We start from the raw sequence: 27,978 nt of genomic DNA on the forward strand, positions 1-27,978 counted from the left end.
GATCATATTCTCATTGATAAGAGAAGGCATACTAGTATAATTGACGTTCGTACGCATAGAGGTGCTGACTGTGCCAGTGACCATTATTTAGTAATTGCTAAATTAAGAGAAAGACTCTCAGTGATAAATCATAAGCAACAAAATCTAAAAGTTCTAAAATTTGATACAGGAAAGTTTACTGATGAAAGAATTAAGAAAGATTACCAAATTAAACTGTCAAATAGATTTGATGTTTTGCAGGATTTAAATGATGATGAAAATATAAATGAAACAGACGTAAATAAGAATTGGGAGCACATACGTAATGCAATAGAATCAGCAGCTAAAGAAAGTATAGGATACAATAAACCGAGAAAAAGTAAGCCATGGTTTGATAATGAATGTCATAATCTAATAGAAATAAGAAATCAGGCTAGACTTAGGTGGTTAAATAACTCTGATGATACAAATCTAAGCAATTATAATAGAATAAAGCGAGAAGTTAACCGCACGTTTAGAAGTAAAAAAAGAGATTACTTGAAAAGCAAAATTAACGAAATTGAAACAAACAGCAAAAATAAAAATATCAGAGATTTATATAAAGGTGTAAATGAATTTAGAAAGGGGTGGCAACCTAAAGTAAACTTGATAAAAGATAAAGACGGTGATTTTCTAGCTGACCCAAGGGATATTCTAAATAGATGGAAGAACTACTTTAATGACCTTTTAAATGTCCATGTAGGAGATAAATCAGAAGTAAATGAAGTTCACACAGCAGAACCTTTAGTTCCAGAACCTAACTTGACTGAAGTTAAAGATGCTATTAAAAGGCTAAAGAATAACAAAGCACCTGGCATTGATTTAATACCAGCTGAGTTAATTAAATATGGTGGAAATTCATTAATATGTCAAATTCATAAATTAATTTGTTTAATATGGAATAAAGAAGAAATCCCTCAACAGTGGAAAGAATCCATAATTGTTCCTGTGTTTAAAAAAGGTGATAAAATGAACTGCAATAATTACCGTGGAATTTCTCTACTCTCAACAACATATAAAATATTATCTAACATTCTTTTAACAAGACTAACCCCATATGCTAATGAAATTATAGGTGATTATCAATGTGGATTTAAACGTAACAGATCAACTACAGATCAAATTTTTCACATCAGACAGACACTTGAAAAAAAGTGGGAATATAATCAAAATGTCCATCAGCTATTCATTGATTTCAAAAAAGCATATGATTCGGTCAAAAGAGATAAATTATATAATATATTAGTAGAGTTTGGAATACCTAAGAAGCTTGTTAGTATGATAAAAATATGCACCAGTGAAACAGAAAGTAAAATTTGTGTGGGTATTAATATGTCTGACACATTTACAATTCATGATGGGTTAAAACAAGAAGATGCATTATCTCCATTGCTCTTTAATTTTGCCTTAGAATATGCTGTTAGGAAGGTAAAAGAAACTAACGAAGGACTAAAATTAAATAGTGTGACTCAGTTGTTAGCATATGCAGATGATGTAGACTTACTGGGGGATGATGTGAATACAATTAAGAATAATGCTAAAATATTTTTCAAAACTGCTAAAGAGATAGGTTTGGAGGTTAACAAAGAGAAAACTAAATATATGCTTACAGGCCGAAACCAAGTGTTAGGTAATAATCAAAATCTAATTATTGATAACAACTCGTTTGAACCAGTTTCCAAATTCAAATACTTAGGAGTAATATTAACAAATGAAAATTATATTAAAGAGGAAATAAAAAGTAGGCTTAATTCAGGAAATGCATGTTACTTCTCTCTTCATAAACTTTTGTCTTCTCGTTTAATATCTAAGAAACTAAAAGTTAAAATATATAAAACAGTAATTTTGCCTGTAGTATTATATGGATGTGAAACTTGGTCCCTTACATTGAAAGAGGAACATAAATGGAGAGTATTTGAAAATAAGATCCTTAGGAAAATATTTGGACCTAAAAGGGATGAGGAGACAGGTGAGTGGAGAAGGTTACATAATTTAGAACTACATAATTTGTATTCATGTCCAGATATTATTAGAATAATTAAATCAAGAAGACTTAGGTGGGCAGGCCATGTGGCACGAATGGGAGAGGAAAGAGGAGTTTACAGGATTCTTGTTGGGAAACCAGGTGGTAAGAGACCTGTAGGAAGGCCAAGACGAAGATGGAGGGACAACGTTGAGATGGACCTAAAGGAAATCGGTAGGGATGGAAAGGAGTATAGAGATCTTGCTCAAGATAGGGACAGATGGAAGGCCTGTGTTTCTGCAGCCATGAACCTTCGGGTTTAAGAAGGCTAGAGAGTTAGTTAGTTAGTTAGTTGACCAACTTATTTTTTCATGATTTGATTTTTGACGATGAAATAATGCACACTTGACCTATGGTCGACGCATACATCGAACCCTGTGCGGTTAAAATGTTTACGGACGAGTCTATTAACTTCACGGGTCTAGTATTTCCAGGCTGGACAGACCTGACATTGGTGCTACAGCAATTGAACAATTCACTTCTCCGTGACATTCCACTCCATGACGTGTTAGTGACCAACCTCCCAATAACTATTTTGATCTTAATTTTTTGGAATGCAGTGCTAACAGGATATTTCCTGTACCACTGGTTTTGAACCCGGAACCAACCAGCTTCATCTGATTAAAATTCCGTAGCAACAGTCTACATGCGGTTCATGATAAATGTCTTGAGTTTTTGCTTCCAAATTCCGGTTTGAAACCACTCCTGCACATCTCTGTTGAGTATTTTTCACCCAACCTTATATGCCATATAGATGTTTTCTACCCCCTTCGTCAGAACGTTCGAATATTTTTTCTATCCCACCGTCGAATAATTGTTTTCCTTGTCTGAGTGTCCCGCACCTCCACCACGTCTTAAGACCAAATATTTGAGGGATCCTTGATAGGCTATGACAGCCTTTGGCCACTCTCTTGCTAGGCGAGAGGAACATAAAGGGTAAGGGGGTTACACCCCTGATAAATGAAGCACTAAACACAATTTCTTATAAAAACACTTCTATCGACTGGACAGGTAGGGTGAGGAGAGACATAAGGAATGTTCGTTTACCTGTAGTTCTGCTGCAATCTCTTCTCTGCTGGTCCTTGTTGCGATGTGGCCCTACTCTGTAATAAATCGGTCGAGGGAGCAACTCCAAGCTTCAAACTCTGTACTTTCGTAGACCGATAATCTAAACGATAAACTTTAACTTCCCGATCGTTCATTCGCTCCTTTTTCTAAACTTATGACAACTGTGGAGCTCTCTTGCGATAACTGGATTCAACGTAAACGGAAAGCAACTAGAAACGGAGTTATTTTGTAACTACTTCACCTGGCAGAAACCGATAGACAACTAAGAAGGAAATTTCTCTCACGACCTATTTAAATTAAATTCGAACTATCTGCCGTTAAGACGGTTGACTCGGTCACGTCCTTTGGCAACGGTGAATCTGAGGAAAGAAGCTGATTTCCTGATTTTCATACTGTGTCGGCCTAATGCAATATCAGTGGTTGTTTTCCAACTTCGCTGAAGGTTGCTGTCATAATTAGCTTTTAAGAAGCTCTTTTTCATGTTATAACATGATAACATGTTAATCATGTTATAACATGATTAGTTAATTCATTTATGATGCCCAGGTCCTAGTTTCGACTCACGCCTGCGGCGTGATACGGTACTTATGCAATCTTAACATTTTGATTTCTATTCATGTCTTTACTCACTTATTTTAATACAATAGTGATCATTTATTGTGCATTTAGTGGAGAAGCTTCTCCCTCCATAACTACTATATATATATATATATATCTTTGTGAATGGACATGGACTGCTGCTGCTACTATGTTACATGATATGATGATGATGGAGTGTGTAACACTAAATTGTTAACCTAGGTTTAAGAAGATCAGGTTTAAGGCTTTTAGGAGTAATAAATGTTCCTAAATATTTTTGTTGTTAAGTTAGGTATAGGTCAGGTTTAAGGCTGTAAGCATTAAAGTAATATCCCTAATGTCCCTAACAACTGATCACTTAGTATGTTGTCTCAGACATGAAACCCATTTGAACCACACATTGAAATCTAGCAGTAGTCCGGGTTTGGGACAACTGTCAACCTATTGTAAAACGGCTGCTTGGTGAGAAGTGTGGATGCTCATGTAGGCTACTGTCATCTTCCTTGGAAAACAATCCATGAGAAATCAACGTTGATGATTTTTGCATCGTTCGTAGTTGAAGTCGCCTGTTTTGGGCAATGCTTCTCGAAATACGTACCTTTACCTGGAAAGTCTAAAAATATCAGGGAATTTGTTTTGGCAAAATAAATTAAAACTATTTATTATTTCAGAAGATTAGAAAAGCAATTTTTAAGTATTTCCTGTTTTGAAAAATATACATAAGTAACATTTATGGTTACTGTTAACGTAAAGTTCTCAAATCTTGTGCTCATATCACAACATTTCTGTGCATTAAAGTTTTGAAGGATGGTTTGGATACTAAATTTTGCATGAGAGATAGTGAACTTAGTGTTGTTCAGTATTCACAGTAGGGATGGGCCGATACCAATAAGGTACCGATATTCTACTGATCTGATATAAAATTAGAAATGGTCCTTGAAGAACCTGAAATGTTAATTGATCTCCTTAATAATTGTGTGTTTTGAGGTGACTGCAGTGCAAAAGAAGTTGAATATTTAGACATTTCCTTTTTAAGAAAGAAGGGCATGGAGATTGTCCATAAAAATTACAACAAAATGGCAGAATTTTGCACTAAATTATATGATATTTATATATATTGGATTGGTAATAGTATCAGTAATTTTACCGATATGCCAATATACCTACAATGGCCAATACCGATTAATTGGTTTCAGCCCTATTTCACAATATTTTACAGTAAACCCTCGTTAACACGAACCCCAAGGGACCGAGTTTGTGTTTAAAAAATTCATGCTAACCGGAGACTCAAATTTTATTGTTGCAATAAAGTTCTTTCTACACATTAACCATTTACAATACGTATCATGTATGTCATCTTAATCATAGAAAACACTACTACATTACTACAGTAATTAACTTTTAACAAAAGTACTCGCAGATCATTTTCTGGTGAAAAATTCCTGTATATTGCACTGTTGCAGACAGGAACGCAAATACCTGGTTACTTCATGCCCAACGGTACTCATAATTTCCGTAGAACTAGCGGTCAATTCGGATGTTGCAGCAAAATGTTATAAAGTGTCCACGTGGTTAACACTTCCTGCTGGGTGGGCGGAATGATATTGTCCTCCTCACTTTCTTCTGATGACATTTCTTGCACCTCATGCAACTGCTTGTACATCAGATTCCACTGGAGCACACATGGCAACATAGTCATCTGCACTAACGAATTCCTCAAAACTAACTTCAGGGTTCGCAACGTCTTGTAGAATATCCCATTTGTCAGGTGAAGTGGTATCAGGATTAACGTTGTTATGTCTCCAGGATCTGCTAAAACAGTTCTGTATGTGTTGTGATGACACAGATTCCCAGGATGCAGCAATAGCTTTTATTGCATCAAGCACACTCCAACTTGGGGTTTCCGTCATCATCTTTTCAGCAGCTTGAATTGCAGCTCTCACAAATCGCTTGCGATAAGACCTCTTCATAAGAGCAATAATGCCTTGGTCCAAACCCTGAAGACGACTTGTTGCATTTGGGGGAAAAAAAGTGAACCTTTAATCTCGATCTTACTCGTACTGGCTATGTTTTAAAGAATAGAAAACACATTTGAACACACTGTTAATCTGAATCTCTTGGTTACAATACTGTATAAGTTGATTGTTGACAAGATGATAGAGATTGTTGAGCGATTTCTTACATACCTAGCAGAGGAACAACAGAAAAAAATTATGAAAAACTTTGAAAGTTCGTGTTAAAGGAGATCATGTTAACCGATAAAACTTTCTATAAGATATAATACATCCCCGCCGGGACCAACATTTTGTTCATGTTAACCAAGTGTTCGTCTTAAGCGAGTTTGTGTTAACAAGGGTTTACTGTAATTTAGTGCTTACTGTAGTTTATTTTTCTTTTTAGTTACTATTATGTACCAAATTTTTAGATTTTAGTACCTATTAATTTTTGCTCAGTTAACTGAGTAATGACTTAATGAAGAATGACAATGTTATTTCCCTTGCTAAAATGGTTTCTTATTTATGTTTCAAATTTCTTTTCAGGTCTGTAGTGTGATGTGAAACAAAACTTAATCATGGAATTACCACCCGATTCAGTTTTGTCCTCTTCAGTTAACAATGAAAAAATTGAAACTGCATCTGTAACCAGTGAAAGTACGTATGATGTCACTTGTTTACCTACCTGGCAATCAAATTGCCAAACTCTTGGAGATAATAAGTGTACTAGCATAGTGAAACAAAGTTGCAATGATGTTACTGACACTTCTAGTAATGTTGCAGAATTTCCTAAAAATATGTCTGTAACTGTAGATAGTTTAATTTTTGAACAAAATGCTCAATCAGTATTGAGTAGTAGTCCAGGGTTTGGGAACACTGAAAATGCGCTAAGTGTAGGTGAAAATGCGCTAAGTGTAGGTTTTAGTGATAAAATCAATAGAGATGATTCACTAAAATATTGTAAAGAAGATGAAGGTGCAACCAAAGAAGAACAGACAGTACTAAATGAAAAGCAAGAGTACAAAGACAGTGAAACATCTTTGATTGAATATGTAGGTACTTCTTGTGGTACTGTTGTATCTGCTGATGAAAGTAAAATTAAAGCACAGTCAGATGTGAATGAAGGAAATGATTCTATAGTAGAACCATATCCTGATTTGAAGAGAAAAGCAGACACAGAAGAAGATACCTCATGCAAGAAAGTTTACGAGTCTCAAGAGCCATTAGACACAGATACATCATCATTTAAGACTGAAGTGGTGAATGTGGATAGTGAAGAGCAAAGACTAAATACATGTGCTACCATTTCATATAATTTTGATCTGCCTGTGAAGAAAGTTGCAGAAGCATGGGAGGAGTTTTCCATAGGAGATACGAAAGATTGCTACACAAGAGGATGCAAATGGTAAGATTAAGTTGCACTATTTACAGTACGAAGTTTGACTTTGCAGATAACTTATACATTGTGATTACGTATTGGTCAATTTATGTTTTGAATGCATAAGCAGGGTTCTTCAGCTTGTGACAGGCAGAAAGAATTATTGGCAGCGTCCTTGGATTGAATTTCTAAAATCCGGAAAGTGATTAGCCTTCAAATGATCTGTTTACTTTCTAATTTTAACTGTTTAATGTCTTCATAATTATGAATAGAGTGGAACCTCAATTATACATGTGTGTTTTTATAGCCCAGGAGTGAGTGGTGCCCCCCACCCCTAACGTGATACTGGTGGGGGCTCAAAACTTTCAAATGATAAAGTGGGTCTTAAAAACTGATATATTTTTGGCCACCCTCTCAATTTCAAGATAATTTTTGTACAAAACATTTTGTGCGACAAGCCACTATATTCAAATGGACAAACTTTCTTTTTTATGTTTTGTTTTTCATTTTCACGTAATTTTGTAACAAAAGAAAGTATTGTAACACTTCATGTATTTGTAAAACTTAGACAAACAACTATTGAGATTCAAAAATGTAAAAGTAATCAATATTTTATGCATTCTCTTATTTCATATCCAGAATAATAGTTTGTTATGAATCTAAGCATGCAATGATTTTGGGTACGCTTTCAAATAGTAAAAAATGTTACCTGAATAATTTCTTTGTAATTAAGAGACCTGTCGAAACAAGTTGTTACTCTATTCTATTCTATTGACATTTCAAGGAACTCTCAAGGCACCACACATTTTCCAAATACCATTTAACTTGTCGTATGCATTTCTATGTGATTTTGCCTTTGTTATTTGTTGTGAAAATATTAGCATGTTACAAAGTTAGAGATTCTTCAAAACTGTAAAGCAGTTTTTAAGGACCCATTCAAAAACCTTTGACCAAACCACAAAAATTTCCCTGCAAAGGTTTTGAAATTAAGAGACATATCAAATGAAGTGTCACTTAATCACCTTAACCATTTAAAATTTTTGAATATCCTGGTAATTCTCCCTTCCCTGTAAACTCTGTAGAAGTGCACCAGAAACATTCAAGGTAACATCTCTCCCCTCATTCCTTGTGTTTTCATTAGGAAGTGGTGAAATTTTGTACAATGTACTAGGTGGTTATAATTAAAGTGACTGTGTTCAAAGTGGTACAGCACGGGCTGTAATGAGAGTAGCAGTCTGAAACTTCGTAGATATGCTAATGAAGCAATGTGCTCGCGAATTGTGGGGAGGGGGAAATAGTTCCAATTCTCACCACCAGGGTAAAAAATGGCACTGTAAGCAGTCAAAACGTGGTATAGTTACAGGAAAAAGGCACTATAAATCGCAGAAAACAATACTCTTTGTAATAAAATATCGCTACAATTTCACCATTCGAATTACATGAACATTACTAAAGGAAAAAGCAACAAGCATCACCAACAACAAGCAGGGAGCTCACAGAATGGTTAGGCAATATCACCGACTTTGACGTCAGAGTTACGGAAAATTCCACGTTTTGACTGCTTACAGCACCATTTTTTACCCTGGTGGCGAGAATTGTAACTAATTTTTTTTGCATAATTCGCAAGCGCATTGCTTCATTAGCATATCTACGAAGTTTCAGACTGCTACTCTCATTACAGCCCGTGCTGTACCACTCTGAACACCGTCACTTTAATTATAACCACCTGGTATTATCTGTTTTGAAACTAATGCCATGCAGCATTTTTGTGGAACATACAAAATACCAGAAAAATATTGACTAGTATCGGTGATAATTAATTATAATAAAATACATATAATACAAAATAAAAAGTAATAAATTCCAACCAATACTTTGGATGATAGTGATACATCCATATTGGCCCAGCATGAATATAGGGTATTCCGTATAGGACACCGAATTAGAAATTAAGTAAAAATTGGGAAAATATCATGAAAATAGTTATATTTCACATATATGTAAGCAATAACATCTTCCATTTACGTATGAAAGACAATGTTAGGCATATGTCCACCCCTACTGAGTCTGCATGCATTTATATGCTCCACAAAATTATTGATAACCCTTTCGCAGATATCTCTCCCAATGCCTCCAATCACCCGTATGATTTCCGCCTTCAGTTGCAAAAGGGGTTTGTGGTTGGCGTACACCTGTGATTTCACAAACCCCATAAGAAGAAATCACAGGGTGTAAGATCACACTCCACCTGACAAAACCCACACCTCACAGTCATTCTCAGCGGATGGATGGATTTCATGCTCCTGGTTTATTCGAGGATTTTCGGAAGGAAACCGCAACAAACGAGTCAAAACAATTGAGGCTACATTGATTGGCATGACAACAGATGCCAACATTGGTAAGAACAGGTCTGCCAACCTCGAAACAAAACAATAGCACTATTCAAATTCGGCGTCCTATACAGAACACTCTTTATAAATATGTGTGTGTGTGAAATGTATTATTTTACAGGGCTCCTGATGGTTCCTGCATTATGACAAATAGTAATGATAATGTTTTACGGATATTTAACTTTCCTCAAGAATTCTCTGCAAAGAATGTATCTGCGGAGGATGAAGCAATTAAATTAACATCTGTCTTGAAAATGGCTGAAGGTGGACTAATTTATGATTTCTGCTGGTATCCAAAAATGAATTCATGGGATCCTGTATCATGTTGGTAAGTAACCATTGCTGTACTTTTGTTCTTTTTGTAGGCTCGATTTAATATGAATGTAAATACCGGAATTATATTTCTGCTAACATAGTTCATAGGTTGAGAGTACTTATTCCGCATTTATCTATAGACTATGTATGGTAATAAGAAATGTGTTGTTACAGCTCAGAAGGTGTCACTATTGATCACACAGTTTTCTAAAATATCTTCAAGTTACGTTGTTGATTTGGCTATTTTATGTCACTTTTGGCTAATTGCGACAATGAGGATGAATGATGATAAGATGAAATTGATGAAAAGACAATCACATACACGTGTGGACAGTACACAGCACAAATCTCACAGAGGCGTATATTAGCAAAGAGTCCAGGAACCAGAGCCTTGCTAATCTGCAAAATGCTGTCCAGGGTGCGCTATGTGGAAGAGAGGGTTGACATGTGGGTTTCTTCAGAAAGGGTTGTGCCTTACACCCTGATTAGCTAATTGTGGCAGAAATGTTAATATAATATAAACCAAATTGGTGTTTTCTATCTTTTATTGATTATGATGCTATCTCTAAAGGTTTGAATCTGGCCGGTTCTGTGGTGAGTGTGTGTACTTAATCGCACCATGAAGTTCCTGGGTTCAGGTTCCTGCTGGGACATGGATATTTATTGTGAGTTTCCTTTTATTAGTTTCATGTAATCATCACTCACGATCATTTTGATAGCCAAAAGTGGAAGAAAAGCAATATTAATTATCCAAACTACAAATACTAATACAAGGCTTGAGTCCAAGTGTAGATTTTCCTTTGTGTGTGCCTTTCAATTTCATCCAAGCATCATTCATCCTTATCAGCACGATTAGCTAAGAATAGTAGAAAAGTGATGCAAAATAAGACAATGCAAGATGAGCTGAAATCATAATGGTGGTATGAAAAAAAATAATGACTTGTGAGGGATAACAAATGTGTTTGGTAATGAAGTGCAGATTGCATTGAAGGATTTGGAAACAGAAGTTAACAAGATTTCCCTAAATGCCTAAGGGGTATAAAGTTGAAATCAAGGAAGGTAGAGATGAAAAATTTATGTTGTGTTTTACCACCAATGATTGATTGGTTCTACCAAGTTTCATCAAGACCTGCTGACTAAAATAATGGTAATTTGAATTTTAAGAGGACATGCATATTAAAAGGTGAAACACTATACATTAAATTGTGTTAGGTGTACTAAAATGTGGGTATTCTTTGTGCTTACAGTTGTTACAAGCCTTTAAACACTTTTTTAATGCAATGTTGAAGTGTGGGTTGTTTTGTTGAATTAAATGAATTAAACAAATTAGCTCTTCTTGTTGCTCGTGTTGTTTTTGCATTACATAATGAAATAAAATAAAAGTCGATGTATGATTATATTCGAACTTAATGTTGTGGCCACAATAGGTACTGTACTAGCTAGCTGTACTATGCAATGCTGATGATGCTCATTAACATTATTTCCATGACCATCTCACCACAGTTCATGATTTAGGGAAGATGCATTCCATGGAGTGGCAATAAATTTTAACAATGATTTGTTGCTGCTGTTTACATTGTGTACAAAAAAATAATAATAAACTGACAGAACCATGGTTCCCGTTAATCTGTGTGTATCATCTTGTGTGTTGTTTGGTGAAATATCAGTCTGTTACATTATGCTACTTCTTCGTTAACAATCAGTTGCAATCTTTGTCTGTCTTTAATCAGCATCCATAGTTACCTCTCAACCCAATTAGAAACACACTTGCATACTGATTGAATGTACCCCATGTTGGCAGTCACAAGGGATCAAAAATTTAATATATTAAGCATTCTCTTGTAGTCTATGGTTATTACAAGTATAAAAACACACCTTTTCTCGCACAACAAGAAGCACTAAACTTTTTGCTACTCAGAAGTCAAGGTTATTCCTCATACAGCGTTCATTACTATACAGACTAACCAGCCAATTCAACAAGTTAACAGGCCAGATAGACATTTTTGAAAATCAGGCATGTTTCAAAAGGCTATTGTACAAAAATGTGTAAGATTCTTTATTGGATGTAATTTTTTTGTTTATGTTGTTATTTTCCCACTGCTCCTTCCCGATGGCGCAGTGGTAGCTTCGTCGCCTTGTAATCAAGGGGTCTCGGGTTTGATACCCGGTGAAGGCTCATAGTGGTTCGGATCCCACTTCAAACTGTAGTTCCAGTCCCGATTAGCCTTACTGTGCATAAGGTGGACTTAAAACACCAACTCAATCAATCAAAAAATCTTTTCCCACTGTTATACATTCCAATGTAAAATGGCTAATGCTGTATTTGGAATTCTTTGTTAAATAAATAAATATATAAATGAAACTGTTATTGTAAGTTAAAATCTGATTGAAGTGAAAGATCTTGTTAATTTACATCTTTTATGTGCAATATGTTTAAATCTATCTTTGATTGTTTGGTTGTTTTGAATGGCAAGTAGGGATGCAAACTAAGTAAGGATTGTTGATTTTTTTTAAGCATGCAACCTACAGTAAAACATAAGACAGAGAGAAAGTCATTTAACTACTGTTTCACATTTTACATATGGGTTTGTATCTGGTATCACTTACATGTTCTGAGTTCTTAGCATTTGAAAATGTTTACACTTTCCATAAACCACTCTCATTCCAGTGTACCCTTAGAAATAGACGTTTATGTTAAGATAGAGTAACTTTAAATACAATTTTTTTACAGAATGTCAACATTTGATGCAAATGTTTGAGGACAAAGCTAAATTATATGCTATTTTAGTTTGGTAATCTTTTGTCACTTACGTGGGTTGTAAATAAAGTAGTGGTAACACTGTCAGGAAAAGGTGATAACACCGTGCTTGTGCTATCAGGCAGTGAGCAATGCCAGTTTGGGCCCATGTCGATGTGTGGAGTGCCAAAAGTAGTCGGTACAGCGAGTGCTGTGGTGTATGTACTACGTTGAAGTGAACATCATTTTCTGTACTGCTCTAAAACATGTTTACAAAGTTAGAACATTGATTGTGGATGAAAATCCAGGTTGCCTGTGGAAAAAATGCACATCAGCAAGACTTGCATGAAGCCTGTAGCAACAATACCTAGCCATATCTGATGGTTGCATAATGGATAAGTGCATTTCTTTAGGTTGCGATGCGTCTGTGAGAACAACCTCAACATGAGGAAAATTGCATTATGCTGGGTTCTCGATATTGTCACCATTGTGCAACCATCAGGTAAGGCTAGTTATTGTTGCTTCAGGCTTCATGCAAGTTTTGATCAGATTCTTGTGCATTTTTGTCGTGATCAAACCTGGATTTTGATCCACAATCACTGTCCTACCTTTGTAAACATGTTTTAGAGCAGTACAGAAAATGGTGTTCATTTCAACCTCCTACATACACAACAGCACTTCCTGCACCGACCACTTTTGACACCACACATCAGCATGGCTCCAAACTGACATTGCTCACTGTCTGATAGCACATGCACGGTGTCATTACCTTTTCCTGACAGTGTTGCCACTACTTTATTTACAACCCACGTATTAAGAATGGTGTGCATCTACATCTATGAATCATTATGCCAACTTAATCATGTATAAGAAACATCATGGAATTCTTCTACTTAGCCTACACATTGTGATCGACTGTCTCTGCATTGCACATGCTTGGCCTGGTGACAGTTTTAAAAGATTGCAGCTCCAAATATCATAAGATACAGCAGAATTGCAGCATCGCAAATGTAGCCAACTATTATTGGTGTGGCTGCTACCATGCAATTTCAAGGCTGCTGTTTTTCTCTGTGTAGCATAGTATCCAGTGTGGCTACTACATTAGTCTTACTTGTCTGTTTTTTGTTTTCAACTGAAAGTAGGAACGATATTTCTGAAATGTTGCCGATTTTAGTATGTTTGTATGTCTTGTCTATACCTTATTAATATTACTAGTAATAAAAAGAAAATAATATACTTTATCTTCCATTACCAGTTTGATCAGTTCGTCCCAAGACAGTCCACTTCATTTGTTCGATGCCTTTACTGGTGAATTAAGGTGTTCATACATGTCATTTAACTTGTAAGTATATTCTGAGGTTTCTGGATACATTTGTTATTGAAGATGTTTGCATATACGGAATTCGTCCATTTCCTCCAAACATGGTAGGCTGTCCCCCTCTTTCATATTTCTTGCCACATAGTTATAATCAGTTTTACCAGCTCTGCAAACCTGAATTTTTATATTTCAGCATATGCAACATGGAAATATGAAACTTTGCCTTCACAATATTATAACCATACTTACAATGCCAAACCTTTGATTTTTCTTCCTGCAAAACCACAGATTTAATTTAGTATTGTCATTAGTTATATTACCCAATACTTTGATGAATGGAAGTGTCAAACAAATGAAATTAAAAGAAACATGTTGTGAAGTCCAGTACAGCATTCACATGGCTAATTAAGGTACTCACGTTTTCCTCGAAGCTGTTTTACATTATTTTCTATTAATTTCGGTAGCCACTGCCACCATCCTCGTTGGAATTCAGTGTGTTGTTGCTTGGCGAGTTTCTGTTGTTTTTTCCTAAAACAACCACTAGGTGTGCTGCTGTCACCTGTATGTCTGTGTATATGTCGTCTCCTGTTCACCGGTGTTAATTGCTGCAGTAATGGAAGCCAGGCATGGTGTGCCTGCCCACTATCTATGTTCTGTTTATGGTTGTAGTGCATGATGGCATGCAGTGGCGCAGGAACGTTTTTCATTTGGGGGGGTACAAAATTCAGCCTCCCATATATATATATATATATATATATATATAAAAATCAAATAAGGTAAAAGGAAACACTCACCGGACAGTAGGAAAATTCAAAATTTTCGCTAATTTATAGCATCATCGGTGTGAGAAGAAACAGAAGACGGAACCGGAAGTTGGGGTCCTGCAGAGTTGCCAGGTCCCCATTGAAGAAGAAGCGGTGCGTAGAACGAAAAAAACACTGTTTCGTCACCAGGCTCGTCGTAAACTGTGAGTGGGGAGGATGAGTTGGGAGGGAGGGCGGGAGGGTGGTGGGTGAGGGTTGGGCATTACTGGGTGGCCTTGTTCAGGCCAGGTGGAGTGGTTGCACTCATGGCCGATATATAGGCCCTTTCCCATCTTTTGCGAACAGAGGTGTTGGCTAGTTGGGGTAGGAGGTGGATGATCGCTACCCGGAAGCAGTCGTTGAAACTGATGTTGTGGTGGTTGGTGTGGATGGCGACAGTGAAGTCCAGGTTGTGGGTGGAGGAGCGGTGGTTATTGATGCGGAGGTTGAGGGCCGTTGATGTTTCCCCCAGGTAAAAATCACCACAGATGTTGGCCAACTCAACCACTTCCGTTCCCTAAAATTCACCTGGACACACTCCCCCAACCAGATCACCTTTCTGGATGTGGACGTGCACATCGAGGGAGGACACCTGACTACCTCCATCCACATAAAACCCACCAACCACATGCAATACCTACACTTCTCCAGCTCCCACCCGTTCCACACCAAAAAAGCAATTCCATTCTCTCTGGCCCTCAGGGGACAGCGCCTTAACACTTCACCCACCTCCCGCCAGAATTATAACCTCCGCCTACACCAGGCCCTGGTTAACCGTGGATATCCCTCCATCCTGGTCACCAAGCAAATATCACGAGCTGCCTCCCATACCACTACCACCAAGAAACCTGCTGCCACCAACCCACCTGCACTCATCACCCAATATCATCCCCACCTCAACAAAATCAGGCACACACTGCACTCTCTTCTCCCAATCCTCCACAGTGATCCCGAAACCAAAAACATATTTCCCGACAAACCCAGGGTGGTTTTCAAACGCCCCCCTAACCTCCAAAACATCCTGGTCCACAACACTCCTTCACCACACATCCAACACCCCCCTGCCCATAAATGCAACCGACCCAGGTGCAAGACCTGTCCCATCCTCATCACTTCTCACACCCTCCAGGTGCACACGGCCACTGGCAAATTTACCCTCCATCCCAAAGGGACCTTCAAACCTTATCTACATCCTCACCTGCAACATCTGTGGTGATTTTTACCTGGGGGAAACATCAACGGCCCTCAACCTCCGCATCAATAACCACCGCTCCTCCACCCACAACCTGGACTTCACTGTCGCCATCCACACCAACCACCACAACATCAGTTTCAACGACTGCTTCCGGGTAGCGATCATCCACCTCCTACCCCAACCAGCCAACACCTCTGTTCGCAAAAGATGGGAAAGGGCCTATATATCGGCCATGAGTGCAACCACTCCACCTGGCCTGAACAAGGCCACCCAGTAATGCCCAACCCTCACCCACCACCCTCCCGCCCTCCCTCCCAACTCATCCTCCCCACTCACAGTTTACGACGAGCCTGGTGACGAAACAGTGTTTTTTTCGTTCTACGCACCGCTTCTTCTTCAATGGGGACCTGGCAACTCTGCAGGACCCCAACTTCCGGTTCCGTCTTCTGTTTCTTCTCACACCGATGATGCTATAAATTAGCGAAAATTTTGAATTTTCCTACTGTCCGGTGAGTGTTTCCTTTTACCTTATTTGATTTTTACTTAGCCCTTTTGGCCCTCCTTGCTTTTATCCAATATATATATATATATATATATATATATATATATATATATATATATATATATATATATATATATATATATATATATATAGTGTCGCAATAATAATAATTAGGATAATTATATTTAATTACATTAATATATTAATTAATTAAATATGTACATTAATTAATATTGTATTGTTATTATTACATGTATAGGTAAAAGATAGTAAAAGAATAGAAATATAACAGCAAGTATTCATTATCTAGCGTACGTGTAGTTAAGATCGCCAAGATTTGCACAAAAACAACTGCCCTGGCAAGGAATTTAATGTCAGATAGAAAAAGAATTGAATATTTATTGAATAACAAAAAAAGGAGTTACATCCAATTAACGAAAAGTAAAGTTCCTGATTAATATTTTATGGATATTATCATTAGTAGTGTGCATAAATCTTTGAAATCCTTCAAAGCCGTATGAGCCAAATTCCGTACCTTCCAATAAGTTCAGCGGAGAAAACCATCCAGTATACAGGGTGCAGCAGAAATAACTCCCGGATTTCATTCAGTGAATAACAAAGCAACGATAGATGTTATGCAAAATTTTATTTCACAGTTGGAAAGAACAAGGATTACCATTTTGTTTCCCATATGTACCGAGACTTTATCTTTATATCTTTAAACAATTTATGGCAGATGTGTACCACATCCAATGCCTTTTAGAAGCCATGTATTTGGTATTTTCTCAGACATCTATAGGGTGTTGTATTAAAAAAATAAAAGAATGAGTTCAGATGGTTCCCAATCAACTCGTAAGAAGTCTAACTTTGAAATATTTGTGAAAAATTTGACAAATTATTTATTTGTAATATAATTAGCTGTACCTAATGACGCTCTTCAAGTACTGAAAGTAATATCATTCGGTACATTTACAAAACCGAAATCCTTCAGCTCTCAGAAGTAGCAAGGAAAGCCATACGCTCAAAAGTTTATTCTTTCTTTTCAATTTTTGGTGGACAATGTGAAGAGCCGGCCAAGGTTTATTTTCGTATGTAGTGGTATTAAATGCAGATACATGCGTATGTTTTAGGATGACATGTCAATTTCTCGTTTATGTGAAAAGGTAAACTTTAATGTAAGCAGAAGCATGTGCGCGTCACAGTTCAAGATTTTCGCATCTCCAAAGAAAATCCAAAACACATTCCCACCTCACCGGACTCCGTGGCGGAGGGGTTAGCATAGCGTGCTATGACGCCTGAGGTCATAGGTTCGAATCCTGGCCTGCCCATGGCTGTTATTTTTGAGTGTCCATCAATTTCATCATATCATCATCACTCATCCTCATCTTCGCGATTAGTCAAAAGTGGCAGAAATGCGAAGTAAAATAAATAAATCAATCAAATATTCCCATCTTACTCCCAGAGACCTTGTAAAATCCAATCCAAAATCTACCAATAGAACCTGCAGTCTCATTTATCTCGTGCATTCATCTGACTAATGTAATTTTCTTACAATTTGACTTTAGAGTTTAACATAAAATGGCGTTGTGTTTGTGTTGCATTCGATATCACAATTAGATTTTAAGCAATTTATGTCCAATTATAAGTATACCTAATACATAGGTAAAAAATAGTCCCCCCTCTGATAAAATCGCAAATTGCACCCTGTTTTAATGTCTAGGAAAGATTTCATTTCACCTAGGAATGATATCGCGATGCCGTGAGTCAAGAATTGTCACAGCCTCATCTCGGCTCCTGTGTGGTGAGGTCCTCCTCGTTCTTGTTTGTGCTTATTTTTCTTTCGGTTTCCACTCTGAAGTTATGAAAACTTATTCCAAATGCACGTCATTCTTCTTAATATATAGGTGTAAGTATAGTTTTCCCAACACCCTCTTACAAATTTATGAAAAATATGGGTGAGGTACAAGAGTGCATTGTAACCCCCCCCCCAAGTTGGTCTGTCGTGTCTCGTCTCGTTCGTGTAAGTGTTCCGTTTCAGAAAATTCCATTATAAATATTCAAAAGAAAATGGGGTCAGTCATATACTCTTCTGATGAAGATTTGTATCTTATCTTCGAATCGACGCGACCACTGCTTTAGAAATGTGTACCCCCCTCCCCCCACCCTTACGCAAAGCAGCAATCGTCTGCAGCATAATTGTCTGAGAGTCAATCTGATTCCATCGTTCCACACACATTTTAAACAATTAAACAATTTTCATCTCCTTAAAGAGGTTTCCAAGAACTTAGGCCAATGAACTAACTAGTAGCAAGCACAATGTAGTATAATAAGTTTACAATTAAATGTTTTGAATTTCTGTGGTAAGGACTATAATGCTTAAAATTTATAAACAATAATACATTTTTTTATTGGGCGAATTGATAATAGGTAATTTTAACAGTAGCACCTTCCGTCTGCTGTCAAATTACCAAAGGGGGGTACAGGGGGTACAACTCGATTTACGGATTTAGGGGGGTACAGTACCCCCTTCAAAAATTTGCGGGGGTACAATGTACCCCTGTACCCCCCCGTTCCTGCGCCACTGATGGCATGTGTTTCTTTAATTTTTGTGTCTATGAGAGTGTGTGCTTTGTATTTGACATGTACTTTCTCAGTTTCATGGTTGTGGAATTTTATATGCCTGGCAAGTCCAGTGGTGGGTTGAGCAGTTTTTGCATTTGATAGGTGCTGCTGAATTCTCTCACTGATGGGCCTGATGGATCTGTCGATGTAATGAGCCTTGCACGCGCATTCAGCATCATAAACGCTTGGATTGTTGAGGGGGGAGAGGAAGTATCGTTTATGTTTGTTTAGTTGGTCAGCTATTTTGGAGGTTGGTTTGTGTGCTATTTGGATGTTGTAGGGGCGGAGGGCTTTGGTAAGGTGGTTGGATGTGGTAGGATGGTAGGGAAATGCAAACCACTTAGTTTTGTTACTGGGATCTGGTTGCGATGGTGGAGCAGGTTGTGTTGATGGTGCATGTTGTCTGACTTGGATTTCAGCTTTGCTGCACCATGTGGAGATTTGACATTCAGTATATCCATGCTTTAGTGCCAGTTCCGTGATGGTTGCTATCTCGTCCCTCAGGTCTTCTTCTCTGGAACAGTAGAAGGCTCTTCGGAAGAAGTTTAGCCATACGTTGGCCTTTTGCTTGGGTGGATGGTTGGATAGTGCATGGATATATTGGTTGCCTGCATCTGGTTGTCTGAAAACTGTGGTTGTGAATTTGTTTGCCCCGTGGCTGATGGTGAGGTCCAAGAAATTGATTTTGTCCTGCTTTTCATGTTCTATGGTGAATTTTAGTCTGGGGTGGATGCTATCTAATTTTTTCAACAACAGGTTGATCTCTTCTGGTTTTTTGTATATGATTATGGTGTCATCAGCATATCGCCCATATCTGGAGTATGCTTTTTTCAGCCAAATGCATTATTATGTTTGCTATGGGAGCCGATAGTGGGTTTCCCATGGCAAGGCCTTCAGATTACTCATAGAAATTATTTTCAAATTGAAAATAATTGTGTCTTAAGCACACTTCAAGCAAATTGGCACTTTCGACTACTTCTAGTGCAGGGACTTTGTTTATGGTCAGCCGCCTTTCAACTGATGTTAGGGCTAGGTTTATGGGTATTGAATTATACGTGTCCACTATGTTGATGCTTGCGATGTTAGCACTATCTGCTTGCACTGTGGATGTTATCAGGTTTTTAGCATCGGCACTGTTGCGAAATACATATGAGAGCTTGTGGTTGAATTGAGATATTTTGTTTTTGAGCCAGTTGGTAAGACGTATGGTGGGGTGGTTGAAACCAGCTATTATGAGGTGCATGGGAATTCCTGGTTTATGTGTTTTGGGGATGCCATAAGCAATGGTGGGTGAGGGGTAGGGGTTGAGGAGAAATTTGTGGTCTTCCTGTCTTGAGTATAGCACTGCTTTTCACTGCACGTTTCACTATTTTGCTGTATCTGTCTGTGTGGTCCTTTGCGATGGTACTATAGGAATCACTGTTTAGTTTTTCCATCACTTTTATGTGTAGTCGCCCTTTTGCATTATTGCAATTTTTTTTGTTTTGTCTGATTTTAGGCACCAGCAATCATTAGCGTTAAGTCACTTGCTAAAATCAGATATAACAGACTTAATTTTCTGATGTACTGGGTTGTGTTTTCTTGTTTTGTTATTGGTATCACTTGTTGCAAGATATCGGCTGTTGTTCGAATGCTGTCAGAATCCTGAGGTTTGGGAGGGAAATAGGCTGCTTTTTCTGCTGCACATATAACAAGGGTGTTTTTTTTTTTTTTTGATGCTGCACATTAAATTTGTCGCCAAAGGTGAGGAGATCCTTGAAACTGTTGGGGATGTTGAGATTGGTTAGATTAATGATGCTTTTGCTTTGTCCGCCATCTGGGTCGGTCACACTTTCACTTGGCCATTTTCCTCCTAGGAAGTGGAGTTTGTTGCTGAGAGCACTGATTTTTTGTTTTTGCACAGTTTGTAGCATGTACTTAATGTTTCTGTTTGCATCTTCCCACCTTGCTGGTGGTAGTATGGATTTTAGTCTGTTCCTTTGTTGTTCACATGTGTTTGATAGTCTGCAAATTTCTGTATGTTTGTCAGATATAACGGCTGATAGAGCACGTTTTTGTGCATTATGGATCATGTTTTTAATTTTATAGTTGTTCACATGCAATTTCCACTGAATAAACTTAGGAAAAACATCGCACTGTTTGCAAGCTTTTAGGAATTTTATGTGGGAATGAGAGATGCGGTAATAGATAATAAAGTTACTCATGTTTTCCGCAATACTGTTTTATATTATTTTCTGTTAATTCCGGTAGCCACTGCCACCATCCTCGTTGGAATTCGTTGTGTTGTTGCTTTTCACGTTTCTGTTGTTTTTTCAAAATTGCTGCTAGGTGTGCTGCTGTCGCCTGTATGTCTGTGTATATGTCGTCTGCTGTTCACCGGTGTTAATTGCTGCAGTAACTTGCCATTTTTTTTTTCCCATAAGATGTAGAACTAAAATTGTAGTTCAACAAGAACTTGAAGCCAACGTCTTACATACTTTGCCAATCCTCTCCAGCTGAGAGTTGTGTTTTAATTCCTCTTCATGCACATATAGGCTAATTGGAACTGCACCTATGGTTTAAAGTGAGATTCAAAACACTGTGACTCCACCGAGTTTTGAATCCAGGACCCCTCGAATACAAGGCAACAGCATTACCACTACACCATCAGGAAGCACAGCTGAGATAGGAAATAAGCCTGAGCTCATTTTTCATTTTTGCTGTATACCTGCATCGAAACCACACAAAAGTTTACTCCCTTCCCTTTGAATTCCTGGTTCTATCCAAACATATGTGCAAGTCCTGTTCAAGCCAGATTTTCCAAAGTCCATTATTTATCATCTATGAGTATAGACCAACACACATATCTCTGCCGTGATCGGCGCAGCACAACGAGAGAACCAGTGCTGCTAATCTGTTCGATAGAAAAATTGCTACAGTGCACCGAGGCACAGCTGTTCATAGAACAAGGAAATTAGAGAACTCAGCCCTATCTAAACATTGAGTTTTAAATGCCATGCATTATAACAAGGGCTAGGATTAATATGTGCTAACAAGTGGCTTTATATGTACATACATATGGACTAGAACTTTGCTAAATATGGACTAACATATGCATAAAATTACAAAAAATGATGCAAGGAAAACTTCTTCATAGTGATTCATTATTTGTGTGATTTCAAATAAAGTAAACAATGTATTATTTTTCCATTGCAATAATTGACCTGGTGACATTTTAACTGTTCACTCCGAATAAGCCCATACTGGTACTGGAATTGCAACGACATGTGATTGATACATGACTGACACGTTTTTTTAGCACTGGTTTGAGAACTAATAACCTGCTCTGGGAATGTGTTAAACTTCGACAATTGGACCACAAACACTCCTCCTTTAGCAGTATTATTTATTGCCTCTCTGTGATGGGCGCCAGTCGGCTGCCTTTGTTGTATATTTACAAACGATGCCTGCTTCTGCAACAATAACAAGAATAACAAGTACATATATTGCCACCAGACGATAAGCCACGTGGATTTTTCTTTTGTTATGAACTTGTGACCAAAGCATGCCAATTTTAACAAAGAAAACAATATGCATTGCATTAAGCAGCAAAAATAACAGCTTCCTTTCTTTGTACAATTCCTACAAGAACATGTGACGGAGCTGAGAGTTGAAATGCTCATACATCCACATAATTTATTTCTTTGAGCAATTCTAAAGTGATGAAATATGAACAATAGTACTGGAGGCATTATGGAATTTAATGTTCACTAACCAAACACATACACATGCGCACACAACGTCAAACCAGTGAAGTACTTAAAATAACATTATGGTGCTTCCAATCCAACAAAACTCACAGTCACTTTGGCTTTGTCCTTCCGTGATAGAAATAGTGCTTCATTAATACAGTTGGCCACACTAGTTACTAACTAGCCAATGAAAATGCACTGCATAAAAGAAGCAACCATTATGTCATGCTATATTGTCACATTAACATCCTTGTCGGACGGCGTGAGCTGGAGCGCTATTCAATTGTTTTCAATTATGTTTGCCCGAGTGTGTCCAGGAATGGAATGACAATTGGCAACAATGGCGAAGGTTGGCGAGAGCAGGGTAGAACATGTGATGCTATGAGGCAGGGAGACAAAACGAAAATTGGGATCTGCACCGGGGCAGAGATATATGTGTTGGCCTCTACCAAAACTGGAATGAAACCAACACCACACAAAAACAGAACAAAGAAATAATTAAACTATGATACAGATTCCACAAAATTCCTTCATTGTAGATTTCCTCATCTTTTCAATTAGCCAAAACTGACAGCAACTCGAAGTAAAATACATCACTTCAATCAATCAATCAATCAATTGAGGATAAAACTCAAAAGTAATTCTAGATTTTCCTTTTTTAGAATTAAAAACCACATAATAATATGTTTTCTTTGTTATACAGAATGTTTATCAGAGGATAAGCAAATAATTATGATACAGTGCACAGTTTAATGGAGGCCTTTCCTCCACCATAAATTGTGTTCAACAACATGAATTGATGTTTCTTGTTCCATTCGTTCAGAGGATCTCGCTGTATGACTTTATGCATGTGAATGCAAACAGATGGTGTATCCTCTCCATACAAATGTGGTATGTTTTCACAAAAAAATTGTGTCATAATGTTCTTCTGGAAGTATGTGGCATTCACCTTTGCATTGTGAGCAACTTTACAAATCGTCAACTTCTCTGAATCCCTTCGGGAAACTTTCTGTGAAGTCACAATGATCCTTTGCATCACTATTGTAGTATGTTATGGCTTGAATTTATGTTTCAGCCTCATCCAATGTCAACACAAACTGGCATTTGTCTACTTGCCAGGTGACGCTCATAAAGTTTATGGTAGTTTGTTTTTCATTCTTGAATATGCTGCTGTTCAAGCACATGTACACTTGCCTGATGAATGATAGTATTGACAGTTGATTGGGCAACTTTTACCATACTGGTCATTTCATAGTGTGTTGATGAGTTTTCTTCAAAGACCATCCAATGTATGTCATGGAGAACAGGAATCTATAATAATTAATGAGATACTTATGATGATATTAATTATTTACTTTATTTTACTATAATCGTCCCTTTCTGCTGGGTTCTCTACTGAGTGTGTGTTGTAGGTGAATGTTTTCCCAGTGGCCCTTCTTGTGTATAATGCTTCATGATGGCATGCATACATGTCTTTTCGATTGATAATCCATTGTCCTGACGTAGTTTCACAATTCTGTCATAGCTGTACCATGCATGGAAGAGGGCCATTATATACCCTTCCTAATAATGGCTTACTTTCAGCAGCATTACATTGCTACAAGAATCCACTCCTGCTCACTCACACTTCACACATAGGCTGGCGTGCAACTTGCAGCCAAACTTTGTATCTTTCATATGTGCATTTCTAGTGGTGATCTACTTCTTCCATATATACACCTTGATCATCCTTTTGTTTTTAAACATTCTATTACAACAATGTGCAGGTCCATTTGGTTTGTATGCAGTTGTTTCAAGCAATAAATTAAGTTGCAGTGTATATGAGTGAACATGACTGGTGTGACTGTTGAGACTGCTTTATACGTAACTCAGTTCTGCATAATTCCTTTTTTATACGTAAATTACTGTAGGTTCCGGCAAAATATAATTTAAAAATGTGTTATTTGTACATAATGCATTTATACGTAATTTGGTGTTATACTTATTAATTTTCATAAAATACAGTTAATTTGTACATAACCAAGCTACAGCTATGTCACAGAAGTATACATTTCTTGTCGTTACAAAAATGCAAGGCAAGTTTCAAACATGAAACAGGATAGGCAGACATGGTGGGGTCAGTCTCGAGTTCCGAGAAAGATGAGTGTGCCGCGGTGGTATCACATAGAAGGTAAGGATAGGCAGTACGCAGCATGAAATCAAAGGATAAAGATTTGCTGCAGTTGTTCAAAATACGAGATGCATTTTCTTTTGTACGTAATTGTGATACAAAAGTACACACATCAAAAAGATGCCAATAGCTGACGTTTGCACAGAACAGTGGTTCCTTCATTGAACATTTTCAGTTGCTACTGGTTTGCCATGAAGATCGGAAAGAGGAAAAGTTACATGCTTAACCAGAAAGTAAAATGTATACAGGAGGTGGACACTAATCCACATACAACGTAAGAATCAAACTTTTAGATTTATTAATTTACCACTTTATGACAGAGATGACCTTTATTGTTTATACTTATTCATCAAAATAGGTAGAATTACATTATTGTGAAAAGGATATGACTTGTTATCTAAATCTGATTTGTAAGTAATTCTCAGTTATATGTATTATTTTCTCTTCAGCTTAACATACGTATAATTCAGGCTCAACTGTATACACACATGGGTTCCCAAAAATTTCAGTGCGTAATCTATTTGTATTCAAATTAAGATAAATTTGCATGTAGTTAAATTCAACTTTCTGGCTTCAAAAATGAAAATGTTAAATTCCTGTTTTATGAAAATTCATAATTGATTATTTCAAAATAACATAATCCATGAATATTAAAAGTGATACAGGAGATAATGCCTGTGAATATGGATTATCGAAAGAATGTTTAGGCACCTATACACAGATAGTTACATAAATTTTGGAAGCTAAAGAACACCTACAGTATCCAGAAAAGTTGCTGGTCACTTTTGCATAATCTTTGCCACCAATCAGCATTACAAATTCATCAAATTTGGCAACTTCTCCCTAAAGTTGGCAATTTTGATCCAACTATGGATTTGAAAATTTGGAACTAAAATATTATAGTTGTTGCAACTTTCATCATGAAATACACTCCTCACAAAAAGTTTGGAATATTGTTATATTAGGCACAACAAGTTTGGAATATTATTATATTTGGCAATAGGTGATAGGCACGGTAGCATATGTCGGTGAAAAGATAAGAACGTCCACCAGACAGATACATGTGTTGCATATCACCTATTGTGTAATGTAACAATATTCCAAACTATTTGTGAGGAGTGCATTATTTTTTATTTTTTTTAGACATATGTAATTGAATACCTACTTTAGCAATTATGTCTGTGCTTTTTAATTACAGAGTAGATGAATTGATTGCAGCTCACAGTGTAGCTTTCAACCTTAGTGGGGATAAAATATACTGTGGCTTCAAGAATTCCATTAGGATTTTTGACACTTGTATGCCAGGCAAAAAGTGTGAAGTAAGAAACTTAAAATGTAAGTAAATTTGTAATAAAAAGATGGACAATTTTACTTACTTGTTGTGACATCTGACTGTGTTTATTAGATCAATACCCAGAACAAGATGGAGGAAACGAGCTTAAAGGGGGCAAGATTGTAAATGATCCAAAATCCGAACCAGACAGTCACAAATTATTAGTTTTCTCCCTAATAACACAATGAAACTAATTCAAGAGTCAAGCGTTAAAAGGTTATGCAAGAATGTATAAGGGGGGGTAGGGTGCAATGACCTCAAAACCCACCGCCCTTTACAAAGAGTGCAGTTCTCAAAAGTACGATAATTGATTGTTAACACTTTAAGCGTACAAGAAACATAATGTATATTCACTCAGACGTGCGTTCAAAAACTTATAAGTGACAAGGGAAGCACCAAAAAGTTATATGCCAAAATCCTGTGTTGGCAACTGTGTGGCATATGTTCCTTCTTGCTCAAGTTATGATAAGTCAAGAATAATTATCGTTAATTCATGCAGCCTACGCCCAACACCAACTACTTAGTCTAGCTATAGTTTTCATAGTTTTCAGTGACGAACTAAAGTTTTAAACGTCAACATGCACATTTATTCATGTGTAATATTCAACATACAATTCTTCACACCTTACTCTCATAAATACGGAGAAACTAGTACTCACTTTTATCCGCGAAGCTGTTTTTTCTTCTTTTTTGATTAATTTCAGTGGCCACTGCCACCATCCTCGTTGGAACTTGCTAATCGACAAAGAAGAAAAAAACAGCTTCGCGGATAAAAGTGAGTTTCTCCGTATTTATATACTACCGCGTCTCTCTTTTCCCAATTATGAATTACTGTCATACATGAAATGTCGGACAAAAATTCGACGTAATTTCTACTTGTGAACACTATACTTAATACGTATATAATTTTGACTTTAATTTACATTTTTATAATGCTGTACATGTTTGGTGGACTTAATTTATTTACAACGTCCACTAAGATTAACAATGAGTTATCCAACAGATTGACTAGAATATTTTTATATGCAAACCTAAAGCATGCCTTGAGATCTTTACGTACACCTGATTGTTCTCATTTAATTTCTATTATGTAATTCATTAATGCTACTATGGGAAAGGTACGGATCAACTAACGTTTTTAGTCAAGGATTTTTGCCTTTCAAGGATTTTATGTTGATATCAGTTCTCGCATTTTGTTTCGCCTTTTAATAACTTCAAAAGCGAATAGCAATACAATTCAACATTGAGTAGATTCACAGATTCTGCTTTGGTTTAGTTTCAATTCATTCAAATGTGTTCGTACACTTTTTCTTGTTCATTTTTACGTACGTGTAACATTAGAAAATTGGGACTAATTTACAACGACATTAAATGACTTGGCTAATCAGAAATATTGCAGTTCATGGGAACGACGTTAATTATCTTTGCCTAATTAATATATATATATATAATGCAGTATCTTTTTAATCAAACAAGCCAAGACGTGCTTGTCGGCGATATTTAAGTTCACTCGTAACTTTATTTCATTTTGTTACGCACTTGACTAGGTTCACAACACTACAGAAATTCAACATACCTGTCAATTTCACTACTGGATTGTACACAAGCATAATACCACTGTTTGAAGTTCGGTCTACTGCATCAATCGTATATAATGCATGTGGGTATTCCATAAAAATGCAAATGGCGCCTTGGTTCATTGCCACGATGCGATGCAGGCCAAGCTTCACTGCCTGTGGTCACGTAGGCAGAAACCGAGCTGGTCGTTTGATGTGTGTCATTCCCAATCGCTGTCTCTAGGC

At 37.1% G+C, this 27,978-nt stretch overlaps 1 protein-coding gene across 1 annotated transcript in view; it reads left to right on the plus strand.

Annotated features, from left to right (window-relative positions):
- Positions 1 to 6,602: 6,602 nt before the first annotated feature.
- The window catches only part of WDR79 (Telomerase Cajal body protein 1 homolog), a gene marked incomplete at its 5' end in the record, with an annotated part of 60,810 nt that continues 39,434 nt past the window's right edge, over positions 6,603 to 27,978 (plus strand). Inside the window, 4 exons of the mRNA XM_083122681.1 lie at positions 6,603 to 7,087; positions 9,572 to 9,778; positions 13,758 to 13,844; positions 26,042 to 26,178. Coding sequence (XP_082978807.1) covers positions 6,603 to 7,087; positions 9,572 to 9,778; positions 13,758 to 13,844; positions 26,042 to 26,178 — 916 coding nt within the window. The remainder of the gene's footprint in view (positions 7,088 to 9,571; positions 9,779 to 13,757; positions 13,845 to 26,041; positions 26,179 to 27,978) is intronic.

This window comes from Lepisma saccharinum, chromosome 5 (assembly GCF_977018435.1).
Source record: "Lepisma saccharinum chromosome 5, izLepSacc3.1, whole genome shotgun sequence".
Taxonomy (NCBI): Eukaryota; Metazoa; Arthropoda; class Insecta; order Zygentoma; family Lepismatidae; genus Lepisma; species Lepisma saccharinum.